The 20,536-nt window shown below is 42.6% G+C and overlaps 1 protein-coding gene across 8 annotated transcripts in view; it reads left to right on the top strand.

Moving 5' to 3' along the window:
- The window catches only part of FAM13C (family with sequence similarity 13 member C), a 246,127-nt gene that overhangs the window by 131,872 nt on the left and 93,719 nt on the right, over positions 1 to 20,536 (top strand). For all 8 annotated transcript variants that reach the window (XR_008445678.1, XM_054034905.1, XM_054034904.1 and 5 more), the window contains 2 exons: positions 13,798 to 13,836; positions 19,035 to 19,091. Coding sequence is in view for 7 of the 8 variants with exons in the window: in XM_054034905.1 (XP_053890880.1) it covers positions 13,798 to 13,836; positions 19,035 to 19,091 (96 nt within the window). In the remaining variant the exon portion in view is untranslated. The remainder of the gene's footprint in view (positions 1 to 13,797; positions 13,837 to 19,034; positions 19,092 to 20,536) is intronic.

Genomic DNA, 20,536 nt, shown 5'->3' with positions numbered 1-20,536 from the left:
CAGTATTAAAGAAAACGGTGTGCTTTAACAAAGTATAACTATTTTTATTTTGAAACGTGTGTTGGAAGGGGGGTGAAGGGGGTATGTAACTGGATAGGATAGTCAACATTAACTGGGTAAAGAAACGGGGGCAGGTTTAGCTTCTCAGTACACAAACTTTAAAGTCACAGGTTACCCTGCTCTCTCAGGAACTTTGCTTTCAAAGCCTCCCGGATGCACAGCGCTTCCCGCTGGTCTCTTCTAATCGCCCGGCTGTCTGGCTGTGAGTAATCAGCAGCCAGGCTATTTTCCTCAACCTCCCACCCCGCCATAAAGGTCTCCCCCTTGCTCTCACAGAGATTGTGGAGCACACAGCAAGCTGCTATAACAATGGGGATATTGGTTTCGCTGAGATCACAGCGAGTCAGTAAGCTTCTCCATCTCCCCTTGAGACGGCCAAAAGCACACTCCACCACCATTCTGCACTTGCTCAGCCGGTAGTTGAAGAGTTCTTTTTCAGTGTCCAGGGCGCCAGTATAGGGCTTCATGAGCCAGGGCATTAGCGGGTAGGCTGGGTCCCCGAGGATCACTATAGGCATCTCCACATCCCCAACAGTTATTTTGTGGTCCGGGAAGTAAATACCTTGTTGCAGCCGTCTAAACAGACCAGAGTTCCTGAAAACACGAGCGTCATGAACCTTACCCGGCCATCCCACGTAGATGTTGGTAAAACGTCCCCTGTGGTCCACCAGTGCTTGCAGCACCATGGAAAAGTATCCCTTTCGGTTAATGTACTGGGTGGCCTGGTGCTCCGGTGCCAGGATAGGGATGTGAGTTCCATCTATGGCCCCACCGCAGTTTGGGAATCCCATCGCTGCGAAGCCATCTATGATCGCCTCCACGTTTCCCAGGGTCACTACCTTTGGCAGCAGTACATCAACGATTGCCTTCGCTACTTGCATCACAACAACCCCCACGGTAGATTTGCCCACCCCAAACTTGTTCGCGACTGACTGGTAGCTGTCTGGCGTTGCAAGCTTCCAGAGGGCTATGGCCACTCGCTTCTGTACACTCAGTGCAGCTCGCAAGCGGGTGTCACTGCACTTCAGGGCAGGGGACAGCAACTCACAAAGTTCAAGGAAAGTTCCCTTCCGCATGCGAAAGTTTCGCAGCCACTGGGATTCATCCCAGACCTGCAGCACTATGCGGTCCCACCACTCAGTGCTTGTTTCCCGTGCCCAGAATCGCCGTTCCATGGCATCAACATGACCCATTGCCACCGTGATGTCCTCGGCGCTGGGTCCCCTGCTTTCTGAGAGGTCTGTGCTACTCTCAGACTTCAGGACATCACCGCGGTGCCGTAGCCTCCTCGCCTGACTTTTCTGCATCTGCCTCAGGGAAACCTTTATGATAAGCTGCGAGGCGTTGAGAGCGGCCACAACTGCAGCGATGGTCGCAGCGTGCTCCATGCTCGCAGTGCTGTGGCGTCCGCGCTGTCAATGACTGGAAAAGTGCGCGAACTGATTTCCCGCCGGCGCTTTCAGGGAGGGAGGGCGGGAGTGATGGATGGATGACGACAGTTACCCAAAAGCACCCTCGACTCATTTTGTTACCCAGAAGGCATTGCCGGCTACACCCAGAATTCCAATGGGCAGAGGGGACTGCGGGAACTGTGGGATAGCTGACCACAGCGCACTGCTTCGAATGTTGACGCTTTCACCGTTAGTGTGGACGCACAAAGTCGAATTACTGTCCTTAGTGTGGACACACACGTTCGACTTTGCAATATCGATTTCAAAAATTCGATGCAAGTAACATCGAACTACTCTCGTAGTGTAGACAAGGCCTGAGAGTTATCAGTTTCACTATTACTTTCCATTTTGCATTTGAAAATATTGGAATAACCTGAGATACAAACTTAAAATTGGCATCCTTACCATATGGTTTCTAAGTGCATGACAAGTGAATAAGGCAGATGGTTCCAAGAAGAAAAGGGATGTTCTCTTGTGTTCAAGGCACTGGATGTGCCCCAGGAGAATTGGTTTCTGTTCCTGGTTCTGGCACAGATTTTTTCTGTGATATTGGTCAGGACTATCATAATATATATGCAAAATAAGGATAAACTAAAGATGCATGAGCAACCTTAATTCTGGCATGTCTTAACTTCTGAGTGCTTGGCTTTGCAATTTTAATGCTCCTTTAATGTATTTTATATATATGATATTAATAATTTTGGTATTCCATGTCACTGTAATTTCTTTGCTCTTTTATGAAATCTGTAGCCAAATGTTAGGGTGAGTGTAAGAAAAGCATGTGAGGCCTGCGGTGTACTTTCACCATCAGAGACCTTGGAGAGATCTGAGAGATATAAATAGCTCTAGTGGTTTCCAGCAAATGCTGGACAAATGATAGAATGATTTAATATTCTGATGTTCTGCTTGTCCCTCATCTGAAGATATAGCAGCTCTCTCCTCTTCTCTTCCCAACACACGCACACACATGAAGTGAGAGGGCTGATTGATGCTTCAGTTAGAGGACCAACCACAGAGAGTTGTTCAAAAAGGTCATTTCTACATCCTGTGATGTTTTCTTAAGTGAGTCATGGAAAAGAGCAATACTTTTCTGCCTTAAGTAGTAATCCTTTCTTTTATTGTTGTACTGATCTGCTGAAGTATTCTGGACAGATCACACAGCACTTTTACCATTTGTAAAGCACTGATACAGTCAGAAAAGTAGTTTGGCTTGAGTCACCATGGCATTAATCCACGGCATTAATTTGAATTTGGTGTATCTCCCACACAAGCAGTATTGTCATGTGTGCCTCCCTGTTGGTGGCCACACCACAGCCCCTTTTGGGATGACTGCAGTCATGTAGGGGCTATTGGTTTGACCAGCATCCATCATTTATCTGGCACAACTGGGTTTGACAAGAAACCCAATGCATGCTGCACTGGGATGCTTTGGAGTTGTTTATAGAGATATTCAACTCTACCAAAATTAAAGGCCCATTCCCACAGTCCTGAGGCAGACAAAACTCCTTAGCATGTTAATTCAAGGCTCCAAATAATATAGGAAAAAGCATTATTTTTCTGGGTTTAATGCTGAGAATGTTTTGCATCACCAGTGACAACATTTCAAATTGGTGGCAGTTATTATTTTTATTATTTATTTGTATTGAAGTAAGGTCTAGGAGCCCTAGTCATGGACTAGGACCCTATTGCACTTGGCACTGTACAAATGCTGCTTCTTAGAGGACATATTTTCAGTTGCATGCACAAAATGTTATATAAAATGTACAGTATATGCAGTCCAAAACTCCGCAAACTACTTAAGCAAACTTCAGGATGTAAATGTCCAAAGAGCAACTATGTCTGCTTCAAAATGTGAAATGCTTAGCAAGGTGCACATCAAAAGACATTATATGTAAATGTACCGGCCCAGATGGTGAACCTTAGATTCACACACGGAGGTGACGTTTATCCCTCCTGTATGGCAGAGGTGGGCGGCTGACTCCATACCACCCTCCCCCTTTCTGGAGCCATTCCAGTAGTTGAAGGTTCAATTCTCCCCCAGGCAGAATGATCTGGAACAAAAACCACGGGAAGAATGCTCTGGGCTAAAGTCATTGATGACTTAATGAAAACTAGACCAATTTAATTAGGGAAAATACTTTGCAAACAGTGACTTGTGCTCTACAAAATGGGTTTGTGCATATTTTAGTCTAATACCTGTGTATGCTCAATCTTTAGAATTTACTATGCAAAGCCTGTTGGGGGCATTCTGTTATGCGGAGGACCATTCCAGCTAGAACTGGTTGAAAATTTTGCAGCAAAACAGATTTGTTTCTGAAAATGCTGATTCAATGAAATCAAATCTTTTGGTGGAAATCAGGTTTCCTGCTCACCTGCATTCCCAGGCTCTATAGCAGCCCACTTGGTGAGGAGCTCAAGCCAGAAGTTTTCAAAAAATTCTATTTTCAGTTCTTCCAAACCAGATTCCCCCCCCTCCAACCCCCATAATAGCCTACATGTGGAATATGTTTCGTATCTGACTTCTTGTTCCATTTGGAATGAAAGTTTTTTTGGAAATGGAAAATTTTCCATATAATGGGAATTCTGGTTCCTGCACAGCTCTAAGTCCAATACTTTCATACGGGCAGGTGTTAGATTATAGAAAATATGTGTGCAGATGTTGATGAGCTGGCAAATGGAAAGTTCAGTTTCAAGTATGTGCCTGTATAATTTTTCATGTTCACTAAGGAAGACCGTAAAACACCCCAAGAAAATGTGCCCCAAAATTTTTATGGGATTATTTCTGGATCATTTTACTATAGCAAATCTACATGTAGGTTACACAGAAAGCTTGACTGTGTATCTTTTTTGAAGTGAGACAGCAAGAGCATCTGAACACTGTCTTCCGCTGCCATTCACATGATGTGCTAATTAGGTCACTGATAGAATTAAAGATACAGAAAACTGGAGTCACTGCTCAAAACTGGCTTCCTCATATAATCACTGTGCTTTGCTTTAATTTGTCTAAAAAATGTTCTAGTGTCTCTGCTAACATTATCCCTGCAAAGCCAGGCTGCACATTGAGAAAGCAGAGCACTGCACATATGAACATTTTGTGCAGCTGGGCAGAGTGTTCAGTATTTATCACTGCAGAAAACTGGCATGTGATTGCTTGCTCACGTGGCTTTTGCTTGGTTTATACCTTGCTCATCAGAAAATGGCATAAAAATCATACGGGCTCCAGTTTTAGGAAAGGCTAGAACACCCGCCCCTTATGATTTTAATCAGTTATGTGCTGCCAATACTTGCACAGAAATCGCCCCACAGTTTTATCCTGTGAGAAACCCCCATGGGTCAGAAGTGCCTGTGTTTGCAATGCCTAGAGATGAGTGACTGGGGAATCCATCAAATTTGTTTTTTGTTGAGACAAATATATTCTGTCATAACCATAACTGAGGAGAGGAGTAGCACCCCTTGACAAACAAATTGATATTAAATCTGTACTACTGGGTCCACAAAAAGTATACTGTGTAGTATAGAACAGTGCCTCACCAGTGTGATTCGAGGGGCATCAGAGTGGAGGTAAAGACTTTGCAGGAGCATGTGGGTTTGGAAGCTGTTATTTGGCAAAACCTGCTGCATCTCAAAGGTAATTATTTGCTCTTTGTTATTTTTATGAGGTTCAGGGATAAGTTAACTCTGGCAGGGATGATTTGAATCGGGGGGGGGGGGGGGGGGGGGCTCCATTAAAGGCAGGGAAATCATTCCAATTTTCCCTTTAGTTTGATGATGGGATTTTAATAAGGTCCTCCCAGAAACCCCAGGGAGTTGCCTTCAGTGCATCGTTACATACATTCTGTTAGTGACCATTTGAAGTGTTCTGCATTCTTTTTAACTTCAGTTCAGTTGTATATTATAAAATAGAGTGCTAAATGTAATTGCCACTTATGCAGCATTTCAGTACAAGTAATTTTGGGCTGTTAAAAAAATCAGATTAAAAAAAGACGGCAATCAGTGCTAATCACACTCTATAGGACTGAACCATACTTTGAATCATCTGACAACAAATCACTAAATGGAGAAATACTAACTCCCCCAGTGCACCAGGGAATTCAGATTTCCCTGTAAATATGTATGTCTCCTTCAAATGTTCCTGAACAAAGAGTTTAATTCCCAGGACAAAATTGTCATTATTATGGAGTTAAAGTTGAACATGGTAGTTTTCTCAAAACACAAAATCATATCCTGGAAATTCGAAGATAAGGTTCCACTTTGTAGAAGAAACCAAACCATTAGAAAGTCTGTGGATGGATAGTTAGTCACTTGGACAACCAAAGCCTTGCAAACTAAGCACAAAGGAAATACATTCCTTCTCCTCACAACCTGTAGTTTCCATATGCCTCTTCCCTCCCATTTCAGATGATGTGACCTCCATTGGCTTTCCTTGTTCTGCTCTTCTCAGACTGAACCCACCTTACCCTCCACCCACGTCTCCCTGCCTCCCCTTCTTCCATCACAATCTGGGCCATGTACTTTTTGATGGGTGTTTCTAGTGCCTACAGATGACTAATGATGTTCATAATGTGCACATTGACCATATGGCTTTATTAAATATGTGAAAAGTCCGGTTAATATCTAAATAATTCCCACCCCAAAACCAGCAAGATCAACAGAATAAAAGCTACGCTGCATATCGAGAAAGCAGAGCAGTGCACTTGCATACATGAATATTTTGTGCTTCTGGGCTAGAGTGTTTAGTATTTGTTACTGCAGAATAATTATGATCAACAGAATAAAACAAATACGGAGTTTCTAGTCAAAGCTGTTCTAGAGATATGATAGGACAGAGATATATGAATGGATTTTCAAAAGTAAAATTTCATTTTATTTTGAATACTGATTTCTCCAAAATGCACAAACTTACTTGCTTGAAAATTTCCAAAACCATTCCTCTTAAGTGCTGGCATGTGATATTTTAGATGGTTTTATCCTATTTTGCCAATTCCACTATTGGTGGAATCAATAGTGGGTATGTAATGGGAAGGGTTGGCTTTTTTTAGAGAGAACGTGTGTCTCCAAAATTATGATTTTACAAAAATATGTAGAGCAGAGAAATTGTCCAAAGCCTGAAAATAATGCAACACAGATAAAACTTTACTTGCAATAACAATATGAATTTGAATAACTTCAACTTTTAAAGTTATTAAAAATAAATCTTGAATTCTGTGCTTAAATCCAAAACTGCATGTACAGTAGCAGAAATTTTTCTCAAAGCTTGAGAATGATAGGTACAGTGCCTTAGCTATATGTTGCAGTGAAATATACGTGACACTGAGAATTTTAGTACATTGAATTGTCGTATATAATATTTCGGACCGAAACAATTCAAATGGCTATACTGAAAATTAGGAAGTAAGGGTTGGATTGTGACTAGCCATGCAAGGGACTAATGGAGAATAAAATCCCCACCATTTTAGGTGGTCATGTTAGTGCTCCTCTTTTTGACGTTCCAGATATGAAGGGGAAAGGGGAATTAGAGCAGCGGCTGCATGCCTGCTACTCTCCTGCCCAGAGCAGGTGGGTGGAGGGAGGGCAGAGAGAAGTGGGGAGAGCCAGCAGAGAGCCACAGCCCGTGAGAAATGTAATGGGTGCAGGTTAGTTATTTCCATCTGGAGCAAGGGGAAAGCAGGGAAGGAATTGTGACTCTGGTAATCACATTCCCTACCTACGGTGGCTCCTGAGGACAGTGCAGCATAATCAACCCAACCCTAAATCTAGCCATAACACAATTAACGATCCAGTTTTCACTAGAATCATAAAAATGTAGGAGTGGAAGGGACTTCAGTAGGACATCTAGTTCAGACCCCTCCACCGAGGCAGGACTAAGTATTATCTAGACCATCCCTGACAGTTGTTTCTCTAACCCAGTGCTTAATTTGTGCCAGGGCTTGCCAGGACTGAGCCCTGGCACCTCTAGCCTTAGCGGTTTATAGCCCCAGCACCTCTGGGTTTGCTGCATCAGTTATGAATGCAAAAAAATTGCTTGAACCCTGGCACCTCTTTCATTACAAATTAAGCATTGTCTAACCCAGAGGTGAAAGTAAGCCAGTACGCCCTGGTACGGCGTACCGGCAAAAGGCTGCCTGGCTTCCCCAGATGGCAATTTAAAGGGCCTGGGGCTCCCAGCAGCGGCTGGAGCCTCAGGCCCTTTAAATTGCTGCCAGAGCCCCGCTGCCGGAGCCCTGGGGTAGTGGAAGCGAGGCTCTGGGGGTTATTTAAAGGGCCGGGGCTCCCGCTGCCTCTACTTGGGGGGGGGGAGGGATAGATCAGTGGTTTGAGCATTGGCCTGCTAAACCCAGGGTTGTGAGTTCAATCCTTGAGGGGGCCACTTGGGGATCTGGGGCAAAATCAGTACTTGGTCCTGCTAGTGAAGGCAGGGGGCTGGACTCGATGACCTTTCAAGGTCCCTTCCAGTTCTAGGAGATGGGATATCCCCATTAATTACTGCCCTGGGCCCTTTAAATAGTCGCCGGTGCCCTGCCGCCGCTACCCCAGGGCTCTGGGGGCTATTTAAAGGGTCGGGACGGTAGAAGCAGGGGAGTCCTGGGCCCTTTAAATAGCCGCCGGAGCCCTGCTGCCACTCCGGCAGGCTCCAGCAGCTATTTAAAGGGCCCAGGGCGGTAGAGGCAGGGGAGCCCAGGCTCTTTAAATAGCCCCCAGAGCCCCGCTGCTGGAGCCCTGGGTTAGCAGCAGCAGCCGGGGGCTCCGGCAGTGGTTTAAAGGGCCCGGGGCAGTAGTAGTGGCTGAGCCCTGGGCCCTTTAAACTGCTGCCGGAGCCCCTGGCTGCTGCTGCTATCTCGGAGGGGGAGGGCACTTACTGGTGCAGGGCGGGCCGGGCTGGCTTTGACTCCCCCCCAATCTCCGCCTCTTCCGCCCGAGGCCCCACCCCTTCTGGGGGCCAGAGCCAGTCCCAACCCAGCCCGGTACCGGTAAGTCCCTATTTCCACTTTCACCCCGTTCTTAAAAACCTCCAATGACAGATATTCCACAACCTCCCTATGTAATTTGTTCCAGTGCTTAACAACCCTACAGTTAGGAAGTTTTTCCTGATGTCCAACCTAAATTTTCCTTGCTGCAATTTAAGCCCATTGCTTCTTGTCCAGTCCTCAGTGGATCTAATGAACAATTTATCAACCTTCTCTTCATAACAGCTTTTCATACTTGAAGACTGTTATCATGTGTGCCCCCTCCTGCTTCGTCTTTTCTTTTCTCCAGACTAAGCAAACCCAGTTTTTTTCAATCTATCCTTGTAGGTCACATGTTCTAGACCTTTTTAATCATTTCTCCAACTTGTCCACATCTTTCTCGAGGTGTGGTGCTCCGAACTGGACACAGTACTCCAGTTAAGGCCTTTTCCTATCTTACTTAAAAACAGTCCTGCTACTACATCCCAGAATGATATTAACCTTTTTTGCAACAGTATAATATTGTTGACTTATATTGAGTTTGTGATCCACTATAATCCTTAGATCCTTTTCTGCAGTACTCCTTCCTAGGCAGCCATTTGCATTTTGTATTTGTGCAATTGATTATTCCTTCTCAAGTGCCCATTTGTCCATATTGAATTTCATCCTGTTTATTTCAGACCATTTCTCCAGTTTGTCAAGATCATTTTGAATTGTAAGCCTGTCTTTGAAAGCACTTACAACCCCTCCCAGCCTGGTATACTCTGGAAACTTTATACGTGTACTCTTTATGCCACTATCCAAAACATTTCTGAAGATATTGAATAAAATTGGACCCAGGACATATCCCTGCGGGACCCCACTTGATATGCCCTTCCAGTGTGACTGTGAACCATTGATAATTATTCTCTGAGTATTGTTTTCTAACCAGTTGTGCACCCACCTTATAGTAGGCCTTCTCTTCTGTGTATTTATTAATGTGGCTCTTTTTTAATAGCCTGTTTTATAAGAAAAAAATTTACCAAATGATTTTTACAGCACTAGCTTTTGCATGGAGCGTCTGTCCAGAAACACTGGCTAAAAGCATCCTCCAGCCCAAAAGAAATTAAATTATGCCTGCAAATGAGTCATAAACAAGTGTAAAATATGTGCCTGGAAAGCGATTTAGTAATAGAGGTTTGACATTAAAATTAGTTTGAGTAATTTAAACAGTTTGATGGTGACCTTTCAAGGTAGGGGTCCTCCAATCCAAATCACTGTGAATACTATGCTTCTTGAGAAAATCACTCAGAACTCCATATTAAGGTCAAATTCTGCCTAAGTAACAGCAATGTAATTCCATTTTATTTCAGTGGATTTACATAGGGTATGAATTAGCAGGGAATTTGATTTAAATTTGTGTGTAGGAATGCAGAGGTTAAACTTACGAGACCATTCTATGCCCATCCCCCCCAGATTTGTAAACATTTTCAGCATGTCTGAGAAATACTTAGGATCTGATTTTTAGCTCTGCCTCAACCAAGAGTTTGTTTTTGTTGATGCAATGTAGTGTCCATAAGTAATGGCTCCCACATTAAATTCTGGGTTCAAATACCAGCAGTATTGTCAACACCAAGCATTCAAAAATCAAGAGTCAGGCCTCCAAACACTATGAGATTGGTTTAAGAATCATGGGATTGTTTATTTTAAATTAGATGTTTAAAATAATTCATTTTATGTTCTTTTTATTTGCCTTCGGGTGTCTGAGCCCTTAGGGTCACAGTTGCTTCACATTTTCAAACTTTTCTCTGGAACCATGAGGCCAAGAAACCTGAGAATCTTATGCAATCCCTTGATTCCAGTATCTAGGAGAAACACCAAATACCATGAGACTTGTGATAAAATCATGAGAGTCAGAACTCTCTAGCAGCTAGGCATCTAAGGCTGTGTCTACACTACAATCTTTGGTTGACGCAAGTTACACTGACATAAAGCCACAGTTAGTATATCACTTGTGCATGTGCATACTGGGTTCCTTCCATTGTCACTGTGTGTACTCACCAAGAGTGCTTGCGTTGATGCACAGTGTGAGGCACCATGGTAGCTATCTCAGTGTGCAAGCTGCTAGCACACTGTCTTTTGGGAAGTTTTGGCAATGCATGGTGGGGCAGAAACGAGACATACAGGAGTGACTGGGAGCAATGGGTCAACTTCCCAGCATGCAATTGAACCCAACCAAAAATGTCATCTACAGGTCTGTCTCATCTTACGTGGGGGTTCCATTCCGCGGTTGGCACATAAAGCGAAAACCGCGTATAGCCAAAACCCCATTGAGTTCAATGGCAGGCGAAATCGCACTCACTACAGGTATAGTATTAAAATTGTTTTTTTCTCTTTTTTTGTTTTTGTTTTTTTTGTTTTTGCCGACCGCGTAAAGTTGAAATCGCGCATGTTAAATGCGCGTAAGATGCGACAGACCTGTATATGCATAATTTTCATGCTTTTTAAAAAAATCCCAAGAACCCACATGACCCCCTCCTTTGCTGTCTGCCATCAATGACAGAAGCATCTGCCCTATTGTGAAAAGATTTGTAAGAAGAGAATACACAATCCTCCAGTATTTGCAGAGCTGTAGGAAGAATAGAATCATTGGGGAACTTGATGATTTCTTGGAGGACAGATCACTGTGGGAGATAGCGAGAACCAGTTCAAGGTTGTTGGTGGAGTTCATGGAGCAGCTACAGATGATGGAGTACAGCTTCTGGGACTGAAAAAATGAGCACTGATTGGTTGGATCGCATTGTAAAGCAGTAAGATATCTGATACAGTTCCATATGGGAAATTATTAGTTAAATGGGGATTAATGTGAGAATTGAAAGGTGGATAAGGAACTGGTTAAAGGGGAGACTACAATGAGTCATACTGAAGGGTGAATTGTCAGGCTGAGGGAGGTTACTAGTGAATTCCTCAGGAATTGGACTTGGGACCAGTCTTATTTAACATTTTCATTAATGACCTTGGCACAGAAAGTGAGTGTGTGCTAATAACATTTGTGGATGACACAAACTTGGGAGGTATTGCCAATATGGACTAGCCAAGATGATCTTGAAACCTGGAGTAACAGAAATGGAAATAAATGTAATGGTGCAAGGTACGAGTCATGCACTTAGGTACTTGCAAGAGGAATTTTTGCTATAAAATGGAACTTATCAGTGACTGAAGCAGAGAAAGACCTGGATGCATTGGTCAATCACAGGATGACTATGAGGCACCAATGTGATGCAACTATGAAAAAATCTAATGCAATCCAAGGATGCATGAGGTGAGATATTTCCAGTAGAGACTGGGAAGTGTTATTACTATTATACAAGGCACTGGTGAGACCACCTCTGGAATACTGTGTGCAATTCTGGTTTCCCATGGTTAAGAAAGATGAATTGAAAGTGGAACAGGTGCAGTGAAGGGCTAGTAGGATGATCAGAGGAATGGAAAACCTACCTTCTGAGAGGAGACTCAAAGAGCTTGGCTTGTTTAGCCTAACCAGAAGAAGGCTGAGGGGAGATACAATTGCGTTCTATAAATACATCAGAGAGATAAACACCAGGAGGGAGAGAAGTTATTGAAGTTAAGGGTCAATATTGGCATTAGAACAAATGGATATAAACTGGCCATGAGCAAGTTTGGGCTGGAAATTAGACTAAGGTTTCTAACCATCAAAGGAGGGAAGTTCTGCAACAGCCTCCCAAGGGGAGCAGTGGGTTCAAAAAACCTAAGTGGTTTCAAGACTGAACTTGATAAGTGTATGGAGGGGATAGTATGATGAGATTGCCTGCAATGGCATGTGGCCTATCTGCGACTGCTAGTAGCAAATATCTCCAATGGCTAGGGATGGGGCACAAGATAGGGAGGACTCTGAGTTACTAAAGAAGATTCCTTCCCAGGTTTCTGGCCCCTGGGTCTCACCCACACACTCAGTGTCTAACTAATCATTGTATATAGGGTCAGGAAGGAATTTCCCCCCAGGTCAGATTGGAGGGGACCCTGGGTTTTTTTTGCCTGCCTCTGCAGCATGGAGCACAGGTCACTTGCTGGTATGAACTAGAATAAATGGTGGATTCTCTGTAACTCAAAGTCTTTAAATCATGATTTGAGGACTTCAGTAACTCAGCCAGAGGTTAGGGGTCCTTTACAGGAGTGGGTGTGTGAGGTTCTGTTGCCTGTGATGTGCAGGAGGCCAGATTATATGATCACAATGCTTCCTTCTGACCTTAAAGTTTGAGTCTATAAAACAATGTGCATTGGATGAGCGAGCTCAGAACAGACATGAATAAGAGATAATGTCAATATTGTTTAAGGGAAGGGGAATTCTAGCTGCCTTGTCCTGGTGTGGCTTTGGATCCTCATTCATGCTAACGATGATTGTGAACTGTGTTCACGCATCATGCTAGCCACAGGCTGCTTCAGTGAGTAGGAAGCCCCGCCTCCGAATCTCTGCTTGGTTTCTTGCTGTAGTCTGTGCAGTGCCATTGTCACACATCAAGAATGCTCGTAATACTCCATTATTTGGAAAACATGTAGCAGCAAGAATATATTTTTCTATTGTAGGATGATCTAGCAGAATATTTACCAGATTTTTAAGATGCAAGTAGACAGGAAGCTCCAGGTTATCTCAGAATCAGCACATTTATCTGAATCCTGATTTGACCTTTATAGATGTATAAAACCAGGTTTGCAGACCCTTTACTTCAGGGTTAGTTTGGATTTTGCTATCCATTCCTCTTTCGCAGAAGCAGTTTCCATGCTGCTCATTTAAAAATCCTTTGTTAGCTTAGCACCCCTTCCTTCCGATTCAGTTTAATTTTTTTCGCAGCTTCCCTTGGAGTTTGGCTATCAGCAGAATTTGTTAGAGACAACTGAAGAAAAGTCATCCTTAATTGGTCATCCCTATTTGAAGTAATAAACGTGACATAGTGTATAATGAGCAGGCTGCTAATAAATGTTTAAAGAATGAGAATACCTAACACTTGTATCAATGTGCTAGAAATCACAGTTTCTATTTAACAGCATAGTTGTAACTGCAGAGTGCCTGATCCCTTTTTGAGAATCTCCTGGCAACCTGAGTTCATATATTGAAAGCACTGCTGGATGGGCTTTGTGGTTTGTGAGTATTGCAGGGCTAATCCCTATGGTTCTTTGATTATGAGCATGTGCAGAGCAGCCCAGCGTACGGTATGTGCATGTAGAGCTAACACAGAGACTTGCCTTGCAATGCCATGTTTCTGTATGTGTTCCAGCAACTGAAAAACAATTGGGGAGGCTGCCTGCTTTATTGACTAACTGATGTTTTCTTGTTTCTGTTTCAGTATTCAGGATCATTCCTTCAACAATACAGCTTTAGCAGAGTAAGTGAATAAATATTTACCTATACCATTAAATAAGAATGATATGTTAAGCAGGGCAGAGAATAATTTTAAATACTATTTCAAAAGTGAAAAAGCTTTCTGGGACATTTTATGATGCACAGTCTTCTGGGATTTTAATATTTTATTGAAAATATGCTGAATATGATATAAAACAACAATATTTACATATGGTTCACTAGCCATTAGTAATGGGTTGGCATTATGAAAGAATATCTTTGTTGCTGTTTTCTGCCATCTATATTTTACATATGTTTGAATATATGATTGTATGTATACTGTACATCTCATGAGAAAATATTGCTAATTCTTGTTACTGATCATGACAAGCAAAAGTGTGAGTTTTCTAAGACCACATGGGCTATGCTTACTGTCAGCATTGGCAGAAAATATTCTTTAAGAATGTTTTGAGCAAAACACTGCATTATTTAGACAGGTTCAGGATCTGAATGCAGTTTCCCTTTGCAATTAATGCAGTAAACTTTTTACATGCACTTCTCCCCCCCCCCCCCACACACACCCTTTGGTTTTAAAGAAATATGTTTTGCCTTTTTATCTTAGGAAGGTGGACAGACAGCAGAACAGTAGAAAACATTGTAAAGTTACAAACACTGAGATGCCATTAGCAATTTAAAAATTAAATATACTTCTGGTTTTCCTTAAAGGAACATGCTTTAATTTCAGATGTGACTATTCTGCATTATTCACTGACATTAGTACAGCTCTTTTTGGCTCTGAAAAATATGTATTGTGACCCTGTTTGTGTTTCATAGGTATTTTATCCCCAAATTTCACACTTGATTGTATTTCAGAAGACTGCTCAGCTGAATTGTGGCCAGCAGTTTCTCAGAAGGGAGATGATTTATAGATTTGTTTGCATGTAAGGTACATTTCACATTGCTGAAATGCTAGGAATAAAAAGCCTAAGATGATTATGAACTGTTTGCTAAAATGTTGCAGGGGAAATTATATATTTTGAAAGCAGTCTAGGTTGTTACTCAGTTTGAGCAATCCATATGTGCTGTCAAACTGACTAGAGAAGAACGGATGTAACATTTTTCTAGGGATTCCAAACACCTTTAACTTCCTATATACCTCTCTCACTTTGCTTCATGTATTAATTTTATCTCAATTTTTGGAGTGCTACAGTAATCAGCATGAAATTAAATGGCATAAAAAAACAGAAAATGGTTTTTAATATTATTTTTAATTAGTTTTGCCACAATACAGCTCCACCTTTAAATGCTGTATTGTGGCACAGTGGGGTCTAAAATGAAGGACAACATGTGGGACTTTCCAAATGAGGGACGAAGTAGGACATCACATTTTTAATACTTTCCCCAACCTTTCTCTTCCTCAGCCTCAGGGTTCCCCCTGCCTGAGCACATCTTTGTCTTTCCTCTAGTTGTGCCGCTAGGGCCAATGGTGCAAGTCTTTCTCTGCCAGGCTTCCTGTCACCGTAAAGACCGGAGGAAGCATTGTAGAGAGGCCTGCTTTGTAGTGTAACCCACACACCTCCTGGGTGTGGTGTTCTGTCCTGTCTAGTGGCACTGAGACCAATTAGAGAGAGAAAGAAAGACAGTGAGTTCTTCAGCCTTAGCTAATAGCCAGTTGCCTTTTAGCTCATGAGATAGAGGCTCATGCACTAAGCTTCAGAGGCCCCAGGTTTGATCCTGCCTGCCAATGACTGGGGTCTGTTGGCATTACACTAGCATTGCCAATAGGGAAAAGGAGAAGGTAGGGTATGTGCACAGCAGCCACTACTGCACTGGGACCTGGTGGCAGCAGGGTGGAATAGCAGGTCCTTGGTCCAAAGGCATCTGAGAAATGGGATATCCCACATAGTGTGGGGCACTGGAGAAGTTTGCTAGGCACACGGTAGAAACAGAACCCTGTTTTCACATGGAATTTGTCTTTCTCTTTATTTTTAGCAAGTTTATAAACCCGGGGGGCTTGAAACATACTTTAAAAAAACCTACTTGGGCCAAAATTGTCAAATATGGGTGCTAAAGTTAGACGCTTTTATCCCTACTTAGGCACTGAAATAAAAGATGCCAGATTTTCAGAGGTGCTGAGAACACAGTGCTCCCATTGACTTTAGTACAAATTTTTCATGCTGCGCACTTCTGAAAATGAGGTCACTTCTATTTAGCAGTGTAAATGAGGATCTAGGTACCTAACTTTAGGCATCCAATCTTGGCCTTACATTCTGAAGCACAATTCTGTTGCAAGGGGAAGATGCTGCAGAATCATACAATACACAGGACCTTGATATAAAACATCAAACTTCACTTTTTTCCAGGGACCTTTCTCCAGATAAGCCAAAAGTCCAGAGCTGCCAGGCTCCTAGTGGGCTATATGTGCATCTGGTGAATGAGAAGTTATTGTTTATATGCATGTCTTAAATTTCATAGCCTCAAAGTAGATGCAGCTTTCCAGGTGCTCGGAAAGGTTTCCTCTCTAGTCAGACAAAGAAGGAACAAATCACAATACATCCACTAAATCCCACATTCTCTGGGAAAATGGTACATAGGAATTGCCATATTGGATCAGAGCTGTCCATCTAGTTGCTCTGCTGTCTCTGATCATCCGGTGCCAGATGCGTCAGATGAAGGTCATTAATGGAATAACCTACCACTAAGGGACATCTCCCTGCTCTTTAAAAAAAAATCCTATGTAGTGTAACTGGGTATTTTCAATATCCATGTAGTGCAATACAGTAATCCTTTTAAAAATCCTGCTAGGGTCTTAGCCTCAAGTAATACCTTGTGGCAGTGCATTTCACAGGTTAGCTTGGTATTCTGTTGGGTTTTTTAATTTTTTTTTATCAGTTTCAAATTTGATACCTTTTAATTTTATTGTCCCCTTGTTCTTATGAGCTGAGTAAATAGAAACACCCAATTGTCTTCTCTATGTTATTCATTATTTTGTATACTTCCGTACTGTCCTCCTTGATTAACATCATATAATGTTCACATAGGTGTCTTATAATTCTGTTTTTATTTATTATTTCAACCAATTACCTGGTACTGAAGTAAGGTTCGGTGCTCTGTAGTTCATAGGATCACCCCTGAGCAAACTCAGTGGAACCAACACGCAGTGGATTTGCTCAGTACAGGGGAGAATCCCGGGGATTTGCTCAGTAGAGGGGAGAATCCCCAGGCAGTATTCAGTTGGTGTATGTATGCTGCATCCCTCGCAGTCCCTTCATGTAGGTGATGTTCCTGGTGAAGAAAGCCATGGCCAGGAGTGCCTATATGCTCTGACTATTCTTGGCTGTCAGAGTGGTCCCTTAGAGCCACAGAGAGCCAGGTATGAGTAAGAGCAGCTCAAATTGGCCACCAGAACAGGAGAAGTGTAAAGGTGGTATAAAGTTAACTTTTCCTCTGGCTCTCTGTTCCTGTCACAAGCTTAGCTTGGAATGGAGAAACTGGGCCAGTGTGGAGCTTCTATTCAAAGCAGAGTGGAAACCCTATCTACTGGCATTCTTAATTGATTCAGATAGGCCCCAGCCAAGCCACACAAACCTCTCGCCCAATAATTGCCCCTCTCCTAAACAGGTCTAGGCTCTCACTTATTTTAGTCTCTTGTGGGGAGCCTTGGTGGCATTCTGCTCCCTTCTGGTGTCTTCACTGGGCAGATTAGCAGGGCCAGTCCACCTCTGTCAAGGAACATTATTCCTCTCTATCACCTCTCCTTGTGTTCTCCCATCTCTCTTTCCTCTCCCTGAAAGTTTCCCTGATTTTCCCAACTCCTATCCTCAAATTTTCCAACTGATTTTTCCTTCCCCAATTTTAGATGAAGATTTCTTCTGGCAAGTGGCTTTCTCCCTTTAACACTGGTTAGCTGGAGAGTGGCTCTCAGGGCCACTCCCCTACCAATATTAAACCATAGGAGAATAGAGGAGGCAACACTCCACTGGCAACAGGAGCTCTATGGAGAGGCTTGCTATTGGAACTGTTTCTGCAACTGCAATGTATTACTCAGTATACATTGCTTCTCTTCCTTGTCTGTAGTTCTGTAGGCAGAATCCCAGCATGGGGGTCATACTCATGCCCAAACAAAGGTCACATTAACATACTTGCAAAAATTAGCACTACTGTATTACCTAAACATTGAGATGCTCAGCAGTTTTAAAGAGAGAAATTATTTCTTTCTTTTAAAAGAAATGCACTCAAGGCATCCTCAGTGGATGCATTCATTAACCCTTCCCTCCCTCCCCCAAAGGTAGGTCAATGCAGGAAGTGTAAACAGATTGAGAGAGTATCCCTTTAAATAATTTCATCAGCAGCTTGCCTGTTGATAAAGATACCAGCAGAAGACTGGCAGGGAGAGGAGCATATTAAAATCTTACCATCAAATTGCCATGGAGGGATACACGTTTATCATTTAACGTGTTCTTTCCAGAGCCAGGCAGCTTTCGTCAATAATTAATGAATCAACTGAATTACAGGTTGCTTCCCACATAATGAATAGATTCTTCTGCCAGCTAGCATCAAGTAATCCAGGCCTGTTCAGTGTTTGTGCAGTGTGAGTATGAGCAGAGGGTGAAGAGAAGAGGGTGGGGGAGGGGCAAACATTTATCCAGAATTAATAGAGTGGAAGGTAGACTCTTCTTTATATCTGGGTCTAGATGGCAAGAGAAGCCTCCATTGTGCATTGCAGTTTGGATCTGCAGATCGTCTTGCACTCAGCATTGCAAAGTTAATCTATACTTGATGTCATTCTGAATCTCTGGTCAACAGTTGGGTATTTAATGTAATGGCATTTTCTCCTTCTAATTATGGTCTTGGAGGAAAAAATGTACTGTGTGTTAAGTTAATTACTGTTTATAATACTTTGAGCAAAGTAGGCTATTAGCAATTAAAAAGAAGGATGTGTCCTTTATTTTCTACAATTTTAACAGTAGAAGCTGCATTTTATTCGTCATGGGATTTCCAGTAAGACAAAAGAGAGTGAGCAAATGGTCTATCTAATTCTGCAGAAAATCAGATTTTAAAATATCACAACAAACTTTGCAAACAGAGAAACTATGCCATGAATTGACTTCAGTTAAAGCTTGAGAAAGAGGAATGTTTAGAGAATTGTACGTGTCACTTCAAACTGACCAGTTTTGTTACTGAAAAGATAAAGTATGCAACTGGCAAAAAGTCAATAATGATTTTATATCCATTTTCAAGGTGTGACGAGGATACAGAGTCTGTACATGAAGACCAAGCAGCAAGCTCCATCCACAGGTATTTACTCTATATCTTATCCGAAAACCCTTGGCAAGGGATCTGACTTTCTTTCATCCCTATCTATCAGGGATCATCTGTTAATGGTACCCAAAAACTCAAGGATTATCATCACTGAAAATTAAAATTCTTCTAAATTACAGAATAGTTTAGTTTAAGTATTATTGAGATGAAAATCACCCAGGGTATATTTGTGTATTTCTGCTTTTGGACGACACAGCTTAGCATTCCAGACAATTTAAAATTTAGACAATTTAAAACCAACTGTATTTCAATATATTTCTAGAACTGCCTATGCAAGAGAAAGCAACCCACCCAGTAACAATAATAGCTACCCAGACCAAACTTTCTATCCACAACCCATTTCCTTGGGGGAAAAGTTTTGGTGCCTACGAAGTTAACACATCTGGGCCCTGGTGAGCCAAACAGGGAAAAGCCAGTTCTGTAGGTGGGTTCCCAATATAGAGAATTCTGTGTCAACGGGCTGCTCTCTACTAAACTCCTGAGGTGGTCCAACTCAAGCTTCTCTGATAATCTCAGCTGTTGGAGTTCAGACAGGGAGTGAGGTGATCTCTCAGGTAGTCCGGTCACAAATCTTAGGGCTTTATTGGTTAAAACCAACATCCTGGCTTCCACGTGAAAACTGGCAGCCAGTGTAGAGTACAGAGCATGGCCGGTAACCTATTCTCTCATGATGCACTGCTTAATAAGTGGGCAGCCCCACTCTCTCACTAGCTTAAATTTCTGAATAGTTTGATTGTGTAGTTCTATACAAAGTGTATTATAGGAATCTAACTTTGAAGTAACAAAGGCATGGATAACTGCAGCAAGGTCTGCATCTGGGAAGAAAGGTTGTACTCTGCTTGCCAGACAAAGATGAGACTTCTGTCCTAGCCACAACTTTTACCTGAGCTCTCAAGAGTGTCCCAGGGTCTAATTAAACCACCTAGACTGTGATTTGCTGTTATGCATGGTGACCCTTTCCTGCAATCAGGATTCTGATATAATTTTCACCAACTTGTCCAGCTGCCTCCCACAAACTACCAAACTTATCTCATTTTTTCTGGACTAAGATGCGGTGGGGAAGGAGTGTGAGTACTGGATGCCTTCCTCTAGGAAGTGATAGTGACTGCCTGGGAGGGAGTGGAGGGAAGGGCAATGGTATGGCTGGAATCTAGGCTAGGAAAGATGAAGCGGGAACATGTCTGGACATGAGGTAGGAAAAAGAAGGCAGGCATGCTTTTGCTCCTCTCAGCTCAAAACCTGTCCTACTCTGGCTGTCCAAATCCTACTTCATATACCCTTCTTTCTCCCTTATTCCAGCAGACATGGAGGGGATATAGTAGCCCAGAGGAAGGGTGAAAAACTGAGTGGAAAGAGCAAGGAGATATGAAAGGATGGGGAAGGGAGTTTGCTGAATGAGGTCACGGATGTAGGAAGCCACA

The sequence above is a fragment of the Malaclemys terrapin genome, chromosome 7 (genome assembly GCF_027887155.1).
Source record: "Malaclemys terrapin pileata isolate rMalTer1 chromosome 7, rMalTer1.hap1, whole genome shotgun sequence".
In the NCBI taxonomy this organism is placed as follows: domain Eukaryota; kingdom Metazoa; phylum Chordata; order Testudines; family Emydidae; genus Malaclemys; species Malaclemys terrapin.
Note: the sequence above shows the minus strand (reverse complement) of the source record. Positions and strands in the feature narration are given on the sequence as shown.